Source organism: Oncorhynchus mykiss, chromosome 18, assembly GCF_057628025.1.
Source record: "Oncorhynchus mykiss isolate SJ-2025 chromosome 18, ASM5762802v1, whole genome shotgun sequence".
Classification (NCBI taxonomy): Eukaryota; Metazoa; Chordata; class Actinopteri; order Salmoniformes; family Salmonidae; genus Oncorhynchus; species Oncorhynchus mykiss.
Window position 1 is genome coordinate 26,419,286 of NC_143039.1, and position 10,731 is coordinate 26,430,016.

A 10,731-nucleotide genomic window follows, 5' to 3' on the forward strand; every position below is an offset into this window, starting at 1 on the left:
ATATCTCAGCTAGCTAGGTAAAGTGACATGTGCTAATAAAACGTAGCCTAGCCAACGTTGCTAGCTAGATAACTTTTTTATTGTCAGTCTTTTAGTCAAACCTAACACCTTAAGGGCATGCGGAATTCAGTCAGTTAATTCATACAATAATAATTAAAAGGTACCCTTGATTGAGGATTCAATGGATGTCTTTAATTTGGATCCTTGATTACATTTTAGTCTCAAGGACTTCCAGCCACTATGCCATTTGGGATCACTACAGAAGTGGATGTAATATACAATAAAATACGCCATTTAGCAGACTATTTTATTCAAAGCGACTTAGTCGTGCCCACATTTTATGTATGTGTGGCCCAGGGAATCGAGCCCACAACCCTGGCGATGCAAGTGCCATGCTCTACCAACTGAAATATACGGGATGTTGTGGCTATATAATTTAGGCCTAAAGGTTTTCAAATTAATACTGGTGTGCTAATGATGATAGTGGGTGGGAAATAAGAATGTACACAGTTTATGGTTGAGCCTATTTCTGTGCTTCTTCTTTCTCTTTTAGTGTCCTACTACCCCTTAGGCCGGGATTGTAGTTCACACTATCAGGGTTTGTCCCTGCATAAACCTGTCCTCTCTCAATTCTAGTAGTGACCAGCCCCTCCTGGAGCGTGTGTGTGCTCTACTGGGTGCGCAGGCTTTTGCTCCAGCCCTACTAATCACCTCATCAGGAGGACCTTTGATTAGCTAAACCAAGTGTGTTTGTGTAGGGGCTGGAGCAGAAGCATTCACAGCCAGTAAGTCTCCAGGATGGTAGTTGTAGAGCCCTGGTGTAATTTGGGTGGTGGCCTCCTTCCACCAGTCTGAAGTAGTAAGGCCTTGATGAGAAGCTTAACACTGGATTATGGCTCTGACTCAGCCTGGGGTCATTCTTGTTAGTTGGCCACCTCTGGAAACTCATCTAACACTGACCATACTCACAGACTCACACATCCTCTCAGCCTGCGCTAATATTACCCCCCCACCCCCCCCCCCCCCCCACCCACCCCAGCCCCTGGTAAAAGCCTAGAAAAAAACCCTGCTGTAAGGTTAATCTCAGAGGTCAATCCCTCTGTTACTAAACAAACAATAACACCCCCATCTGTCTCACACACAGTCACAAACCGTGCCTGTTCCCTTTCTATCACACACCCAGGTGTACGCCCCTTCTGATAAACATACAGTCCCACATACAGGGGGAGTGAAGAAATGCACACGTCAGTGAGAGGGGTAGGGGATGGAAACGCAGCTCTCACTGATTGTTGATATCTTGTTGATTGTCTAACTGTTTGTTGTTGTCTTGGGGATTCTGACTGTTGTATGTTTGTTATTGTTGTCCCCCAGGCTTCCTCCCAGTCCTCCCAGCCTCTCAAGTTCACCACCTCTGACTCCTGCGACCGCATCAAGGACGAGTTTCAGTTCCTACAAGCACAATACCATAGGTAACACTGAAACACACACATGCTCAGTCACACACTGAAAGTACCCACCTACACACACCTACAAACACTCATGTCACACACACTGCATGCACTCAGATTCCAACATGCACTCACTCATATATATAGACATGTTCCTTACCAAATGTTGTCATATATCCAATCAGCTTGAAGATGGAGTGTGACAAGCTAGCTAGTGAGAAGTCAGAGATGCAGCGTCATTACATCATGGTGAGTGACATCATCACCTCTTCTTTTACTTTTAGCCAACCTAGGATACACGTTGGCCATTACTACAATTCTCTCAGATATACAGTACCAGTCAAAGGTTTGGACACCTACTCATTCCAGAGTTTTTATTTTATTTTTACTATTTTCTACATTGTAGAATAATAATAGTGAAGACATCAAAACTATGAAATAACCCACATGGAATCATGTAGTAACCAAAAACGGGTTAAACAAATCAAAATATATTTGAGATTCTTCAAAGTAGCCACCCTTTGCCTTGATGACAGCTTTGCACACTCTTGGTAGTCACCTGGAATGCATTTCAATTAACAGGTGTGCCTTGTTAAATGTTAATTTTTATGAAATTTCTTTCCTTAATGCGTTTGAGCCAATCAGAGAAAAAAGAGAAACGACAGTCCATCATTACTTTAAGACATGTAGGTCAGTCAATCTGGAAAATTTCAAGAACTTTGACAGTTTATTCGGGTGCAGTCACAAAAACCATCAAGCACTGTGATGAAACTGGCCACAGGAAAAGAATACCCAGAGTTACCTCTGCCTGCGGAGGATTACAGAGTTCAAGTACAGACACATCTCCACATCAACTGTTCAGAGGAAACTGTGAATCAGCCCTTCATGGTCGAATTGCTGCAAAGAAACCACTACTAAAGGACACCAATAAGAAGAGACTTGCTTGGGCCAAGAAACACAAGCAATGAACATTAGACCGGTGGAAATCTGTCCTTTGGTCTGATGAGTCCCATTTGGGGATTTTTGGTTCCAACCACCGTGTCTTTGTGAGACGCAGAGTAGGTGAACGGATGATCTCCGCATGTGTGGTTCCCAGCATGAAGCACGGAGGAGGTGGTGTGGGGGTGCTTCTCTGGTGACATTGTCTGTGATTTATTTAGAATTTAAGGCACACTTAACCAGCATGTCTACCACAGCATTCTGCAGCGATACGCCATCCCATCTGGTTTGAACTTAGTAGGACTATATTTTGTTTTTCAACAGGATAATGACCCAACACACCTCCAGGCTGTGTAAGGGCTATTTGAACAAGAAGGAGAGCTGCATCAGATGACCTGGCTTCCACAATCACCCGACCTCAACCCAATTGAGATGTTTTGGGATGAGTTGGACCATCCAACAGGTGTTCAGCATATGTGGAAACTATTGGAAAAGCATTCCTCATGAAGCTGGTTGAGAAAAGGGTGGCTACTTTGAAGAATCTTGAATATATTTTGATTTGTTTAACCCGTTTTTTGGTTACTACATGATAACCCAGTGGGTTATTTCATAGTTTTGATGTCTTCACTATTCTACAGTGTAGAGAATCGTAAAAATAAAGAACCCATTGTCCAAACTTTTGATTGGTACTGTACACAAGTATATTGAGGGCTAGGGATTGATTTGGAATTCTGCAGTATGTTAGTGTTAAGTCACAAACTCCCAAATCTTCTTTTTGCAGTACTACGAGATGTCTTATGGACTGAACATTGAAATGCACAAACAGGTAACTTATTTTCTCTCTCACTCTCTCTCCCCCCTCTCTCTTCCCCCTTCTCTCTCTCTGGTACTGTGTTGTATGGTAAAGCCAGTGTTGTATTCTGACCATAGAGATCTTTAGAGGTCTTTCCCATTATGGCGTCTGTGAGAGCATTGGCACCATTGAGGCCATCTCCATTTTGAAGTAGTACATTTTCTTATTCTACTACTTCTGAGTTGGTAAACAAACTGAAAGGGTGCACACAGCCACCAAGACTGTGTTGTTTGAAACGGTATAAAGCCAAGGTTGGCGATTTACTGCCACCTGCAGTTATGGAATGTTTGCTCAAGAGTATCATTCATTGGCTGATCCCTCCTGATGACCTGGATGGAATTATGTGGAATCATTCCTTAACCCATAGGAAGTACCACTCAGTTAACTACTTCAAAATGGTGAGTGTCTTCAATGGCGCTGCCCATGCTAAAACGGGCTTTGGGCACTAGAAACCTCTATCTCTATGATTCTGACTGTCGGTCTGTCTCTTCTCCCCAGGCTGAGATCGTGAAGAGACTAAACGGGATCTGTGCTCAGGTTCTCCCCTACCTATCTCAAGAGGTATTACACTCTCCTCTCTACACATACTTTTCCTTAGGATAACATAATCCCATATCAACGTGCTGTACAATGTCAATTTATTTAATTCTGTACAATAGCTAAATGTGTTTGGATGTGTGTGTTGCAGCATCAGCAGCAGGTCCTAGGGGCCATAGAGAGAGCCAAGCAGGTCACTCCTCCTGAGATGAACTCTATCATACGGGTAGGCTGGTGTGTGTGTGTGTTAACCGTGCATATGTGACTTGTGAATGAATATGTGTGTGTATATAACCATGTGTATCTGTCTGTGCGTTTAGCAGCAGCTCCAGGTGCACCAGTTGTCTCAGCTTCAGGGCTTGGGCCTCCCCACGATGGCCCCTCTCCCCATGGGTCTGTCTGCTCCCAGCCTCCCCCCAACCTCCAGCGCCGGACTGATGTCCCTGTCCTCCATCCTGGCCTCTCACTCCCACTCACAGGCAGCACATGCACAGGTAACACACACACACACCTACCATGGGCAACACACACCTCCAGGGCTCTACAGTGTGACCATTTCACTCGCATATGTGACAAAAAAATAAATATGCGCTAAACGGTCAAAGTGATGCATCCAAGTGGGGACTTGTACCCCCAGAACCAATACTGCCGTGGTTGTAGTGTTTCTGCTATTTTATGGTTGGTAATCACACGAAGAACTACCAATACCATAATGCAACACGCAGCTCAATGAGCCAATCGTAGCATAATGTAGTCCGAGGCTGGAACTACCTCAGTAGGCTGGAAACGCAAGCCTTTGAATAGCTACCTTGAGAGGATCTGCATTCACTTCTGTCAGGAGAAGGATGAAGAGGATCACATTTTATTTTAAAGGTGTACCATGAGGAAATCGCTCCGCTTGGTTGCAAAAATGTTAACCGTTCGCCTCATTTCAGTTTGTGACAAAACACGCAAGTAGTGTACAGAATCATTGTACAATCTAATATATATTGTGAAATATATTTTCCAAAACCAAACATTATATTTTCACTGTTTTGAAGCTGGTGTACAAAACTGAACATGAAAGACGCAAAAAAGAAACTTAAGAATGGGAATCATAGAAATAGTGGACATAGAATGGATCTACCGCTTCTTCGAGTTGCTTTCAATGAGAATGTCAGGTCTATAACTCCACATTTCTATGTGAATTTGGTCAGGTCACCCAAAAAGTTACATATTGCAGCTTTAAGCGACAAGATCAACAACAGGAGCCCAATGTGTCTGCCAGTGATACTGTAGTGGCTGAACCCATGGTTGTCGAGCCACCAGCAACACAAGAAGACGAAGCTTTCGCTAGCACAAATAGTGATGTTAGCGCCGACGTTGCTCTGCTAGCCAGTGTCACTGCCAGCGGGAAGCATACAAGTACATCGAACAGTGAGGAAAAAGCTTGGAGAGTTTGGAGGTGAATGAAAACTTATGTTTTGCAAGTATTGTAAGGCCGAACCAATACTTGCAAGGCAGCATTCTAGCTTTGTGGTGGGGAAACCTCACTTAAAGGGAAATGTAAAAGAACTTCAAATTCATCACCTCCAGCTCCCTCCCGACACCACCATATGTGAAAATAATGCTTTTTTGAATGTTTGTAGTCAAAATGACAGAGGAAGATTAGTGTTTCCAATGACATCAACCAATTCTTAGACAATTTAGTATGGAATGCCTACTTATAATTGGAACCAATTAGGAGTAGACATTCCATACTAAATTGTCTAAGAATTGGTTGATGTCATTGGAAAGACTTATCTTTCTTTTGTAGTCTTTTTGACTGCAAAACATAGTGTTATTTTCACATATGTTGATGTAGTGCCTGAGATGGTGAAACGGAGAGACACTGTTAAACACAGTGTCAAAAAGCACATCTCATCGAGACCAACAAACAACACTTCAGTCGGCTGTGAATAGGCAGGTAACGCGCACGCACCCCCTAGCAGGTAACGCGCAGGTAACACACGCACGCACCACCCTAGCAGGTAACGCGCAGGTAACACACGCACGCACCACCCTAGCAGGTAACATACACGCGCACCCCCCTAGCAGGTAACACACACGCGCACCCCCCTAGCAGGTAACACACACGTGCACCTCCCTAGCAGGTAACACACACGCGCACCCCCCTAGCAGGTAACACACACACGCCCCTAGCAGGTAACACACACACGCCCCTAGCAGGTAACACACACACGCCCCTAGCAGGTAACACACACGCGCACCCCCCTAGCAGGTAACACACACACGCCCCTAGCAGGTAACACACACGCGCACCCCCCTAGCAGGTAACACACACGCGCACCCCCCTAGCAGGTAACACACACACGCCCCTAGCAGGTAACACACACACGCCCCTACAGGTAACCCACACATGACAGTTCACGGCTCTCTTCCACTCCTTGTGTTTTGTTCTCTGGTCTCCTCCCCACCAGGCTCAGGCCCAGCTGGCTAAAGAAGACAAGGCCAGAGACGCAGCAGAGAGAGAACAGAGGGAAGAGGACGGAGACAAGTCCGACTGATGGTGGAGCGTGGATGGGAAGGAGTGGAGAGCGGGGCGAGGGTGAGACAAGTTGGACTGATGGACAACCAGGAGTGGATCTACTGTGGGAGGGCTAAGGGGGGGGGGGGGAGTTGAGTGTTCATACAGTAGGTGTCACCCCGTGGTTCAGGTCTTCGGAGTTACTCTCTGGGCCTCCACTCCATCGCTTCCTTATCCTTCTTTTTCATCTTCTATTATCATCAAATCAGTTCGTCACCAAGCCTGTTGGACAGGTCTCCTCTGTCTGACTCCTTCCTCTTTTCCTTTCCTCTCCTCTGTTCACTATTGCTGCTGACAACCCATTGCCAACAGATACTACCCTGACCTCTAACCCAGAGATGTGGACTCGAGTCACGTGACTTGGACATTTTATGACTTGACATTTTATCAAGCGCCCCACTCTCCACTGTCCTGCGGTATTTATTTAGCAAACGTGATAACACGTCACTCCCAACAAACAAAAGCAAGAACTCTTAACCCGAAATGTTACAGCAGCCTACACCTAAACTGTATGGGAGGAAAACAAGATGACTTCTCAGTCTGATCAACTAGGCTACTGATAACAACCAGGTGGTAATGTTATGTAGCCTATTTTATAGACCATTTATTTGTGTTAGGAGAAAATGTGACTGTGATCAAATTTGGTTTAAGCTAAATTCAAACTTGGACTGGCTAGGCTGCCTTGACCTTTTCAATCTAAAACTATTAACTGAAATTAATCAAACACTACTGATTTTCATGGACTGTGTGAGGTACTTTTGAATTAAAGTTGCAGAGGCCTACACGATGCAAACCTGCATAAAGCAAGCCCTGTGAGTTGTATTGTCCAATTGCAATTGTTGTGTCTGTAGAGGAAACCCTTGTTAGTCTAGTTTTTAAATATAATTCATGTGAACAAGTACAGGGTTGCTGCAGTTTGACAGGGGTTTTCATCCTCCCTAGGGCCAGGAGTAAAAAAAATATAAATAATCTTGGGTCCCACTCACATCATTGTCCATATAAAAACCATTTTACAACTGATTAATGACTGTCATACCCTATAAAGTCTTTATACCTGGTTAGGTTACCAGATTAGGGAAAGGTCCAAGCCCCAGGTGAAACTAACCACTCTGGGACCTGTGGTGCCACCTCTGCATCTGGATCAGTCCCAAAAAATCGTTGCGTTCAGTTTTTAAAACACGTTGGTCCTAAATCATTGCAGTTGCATTGAAATTGGCATAAAACACTTAACCGTTGACTTAACCGTTGACCCAAAATTAGGAACTTGTGACTTGACTCGACCTGAGCTGTGGGACTTGACTTGAGACTTGCCCGTTATTTCTTGGGACTTGATTCAAAGCTTAAAACTTAAAACTTGCAAATTTGTGACTTGGTCCCATCTTAGCTCTAACCCTTTAACCCCTGACCTCTGTTCCTTTTCTCCTAGTAGAAGTTGCCCTTAAGCTCAGATTTAAACGATCAAAACATTACTGACCTTTGATCAGTGTCTACGGATGACTTCCTCCTGTAGGTCTCTGCTGATTTACTGCTAACTCTGCTCACTGATCTCACAGACAGTGTTCTGAAAGGACCACTGGAATAAGACAGTCGAGTGTAAAAGTCATAGGAGCTAGAGCGAGTGTGTGTGTGTGTGTGTGTGTGCAAACTTACGTTTTATTGTTATGAACCACCTTTTGTATTCTCCCTCCCGCCCCTGTCTGTCCACTCTCTTAACTGACCAAGTCTATGGTCCAGTCCCAAATCAACCCCTAGCCCCTAAGCACTTCCCCCTAGACAGAGGAAGTGTCCGAAGGGTAAGGGTTGATCCTGGACGAGGCCTAAATCTAACGGGACCTAAACTTCACATCAATCATGTGCTCATTCAGATCAGATCCTATTGGTAGAAGGGGAGAGGAATAAATTTGCATATGTCGTTCTGTTGGTTAGCATAGCACTTGGAGCTAGAATGTGTGGTTAGCGAGCATGGTGCCAAACCGTTGAACACAGCTGTAGCGCACTAACCTATTACCTACCCTCAGACGCATAACTGTCTTTCTAATTCAAGGCGATAAGTTTTAGTTCTTCTCCAGGACAGTAGGTGGCAGCAATGCCACACCAAAGCCAAACCAGACCCAGGGCTGTATTCAATCAAACCCCAGTATTTACACAGACTTTATTCCCCCCAATAGGTTAATTAAAATCACAGGACCCTAAATACCTACTACTACTGCCAGGTAGACTCTCCTCACAGGTAGATGCTTCAAGTTTTCCGAATAAGAAGTGTGTTTTCGGGCAGTAGTTTGTAAACCAAGACACTGTAAACTTTGCTATTGCAGGTTTGATTGAATTTAGAGCAAAACCCGGACATGAATGGTTTGTGTGTTTCTGTTGTGAAGGGCCCATTTATATATCAATATACATATATACTTTTTTAAGCATTTTTGTATGTTTCAAAGCTGCTTTTGGTGTGTATGCGTGTGATGGAAGACGCCGTGTCAGTGCAGCGTGTGTATTATGTGATGTGCTATGGAAAGAGGTACTACCCAATACCCCCCCACCCCCCCCTCCTCTCCTGCCCCCTTGACAATGCTGAGGAAATGTCGCCTCCTTGTTGAGCTTTGTAAATGTAATTTTTAAAACTCTTTAATTTGTCGTTATATGTGAAACTTCATAAGTGTGTACTTGGCGATAATGTGTGTCATCTGTGTTATGAAAAACCAATACTTATAGCTTCATTTAAAATAAAAGACGTGGCGGGGAAAAGTCACATCTAATGTAAACCAACCAAACAGAAACATTGACTACACAACATGACTGAAAGAAGCGCTCGGCAGTAAGGAAATGTCTATGGTGCCTTACAAATAAATGACTCAACGGAGAGACTGTTTCTAGTGGTTTTTGTATTTGTGTGTTTGCATACAAGAATGCCTGTGGGTATACTACAAAGCAGTATCGATGAGTTAGCCAGATAACTTTGATAAACAACCAGAAATCATTTCTGGTTTATTAAAAAAGCTTAAATTAACTAAGTTAAGAGGTTTTGACCCCTTGGATTTCTTCACTTTTAATTGTTAAATGGGGATTACATTTGTTAGGTCATTTTGTCAACCGTCTGTCTACACAGTACTTTGTCAAAGTGGAATAACTTTTTTTTTTTTAAGATTCATTAAAAAAATAATGACATAGTCATTAAGTTGCATAAGTATTCAGCTCCCTGAGTCAATACATGTTAGAAACACCATTGGCATCGATTAGAGCTGTGAGTCTTCTTCGGTAAGTCTCTTAAGAGATTTCTACACCTGCATTGTGCAATATTTGCCTATTATTCTTTAAATTCTTCATGCTCAATCAAGATGTTGCGGATCATAGCTAGACAGGAATGATCAACTCTTGCCCTAGATTTTAAGGAGATTTAAGTCAACTGACTTGGTATGTTATTGTCCTGCTGAATTCCTCTCCCATTCTCTGATGTGACACAGGTTTTCCTCTAGGATTTTGCGTGTGCAATCCCATTTCTTTTTATCCTGAAAAACTCCCCAGTATTTTCCAATGACAAGCATACCGATACCATGATGCAGCCACCACCATACTTGAAGGTAAGGAGGCAGTTACTCAGTGTTGTGCTGGCTTTACATTTAGACCTTTGCTGTGTTTCTTTGCCGTGTTACATTAGTGCCTTGTTGCATACAAGATGCATGCATTTGTATTCTGTATATTTCTGTTCTTTTCACTCAATGTTTTTCTCCCATCACAGCCATTGAAGCAGTTGTAAAATCACCAATGGCCTCATGGTAACATCCCTGAGCAGTTTAATTCCTGTCCTGCAGCTCAGTTCAGAAGGACGACTATCTTTTGATGTATCTGGGTGGTTTAATACATAATCCACAGCATAATTATGAACTACACTATGGTTAAAGAGATTCAGTGTCTGATTTATTGTTAGCCATCTATCAATCACTGCCCTTCTTGATGAGGCTTTCGAAAAGCTCCCTGGTCTCTGTGCATGAAATTCAACACTTAACTGCAGGACCTTACAGATGTCGTATGTATGGGAGACAGAGGAAGGTATAGTCATACTCAACCCCTATTATTTCACACTGAGTGAGTCCATCTAACAAGTGATTTGTTAAGCCAAATTTGACTCCTGAACTAATTTAGGCTTACCTAAACAAAGGGTCTGAATGCTTATGCAACCACTATATTTTAGTTAATCATTTGTTATCCGCTTTGACATTAGTCTTTTACATAGATTGTTGACAAAAAATGACATTTTAATCCCACTTTGTAACAAAATGTGAAAATTCCAAGGTGTCTGAATAGTTTTGCAAGGTACTGTGTTTTTGGTTGAGTCAATTACAGTGCCTTCCAAAAGTATTCAGTATTAATTTTTATCACCCATCTACACACAC

At 43.2% G+C, this 10,731-nt stretch overlaps 1 protein-coding gene across 3 annotated transcripts in view; it reads left to right on the forward strand.

Annotated features, from left to right (window-relative positions):
* Positions 1-9,202, forward strand: part of LOC110495737 (guanine nucleotide-binding protein subunit alpha-11) — a 43,969-nt gene extending 34,767 nt beyond the window's left edge. For 2 of the 3 annotated variants that reach the window (XM_090207984.1, XM_036952156.2), the window contains 7 exons: positions 1,372-1,469; positions 1,634-1,697; positions 3,169-3,213; positions 3,739-3,801; positions 3,929-4,003; positions 4,098-4,271; positions 6,237-9,202. In XM_090207984.1, coding sequence (XP_090064110.1) covers positions 1,372-1,469; positions 1,634-1,697; positions 3,169-3,213; positions 3,739-3,801; positions 3,929-4,003; positions 4,098-4,271; positions 6,237-6,323 — 606 coding nt within the window. In that variant the 3' untranslated portion in view covers positions 6,324-9,202. The remainder of the gene's footprint in view (positions 1-1,371; positions 1,470-1,633; positions 1,698-3,168; positions 3,214-3,738; positions 3,802-3,928; positions 4,004-4,097; positions 4,272-6,236) is intronic. The other variant, XM_036952157.2, reaches the window with a different exon arrangement.
* The last annotated feature ends 1,529 nt before the right edge of the window (positions 9,203-10,731 follow it).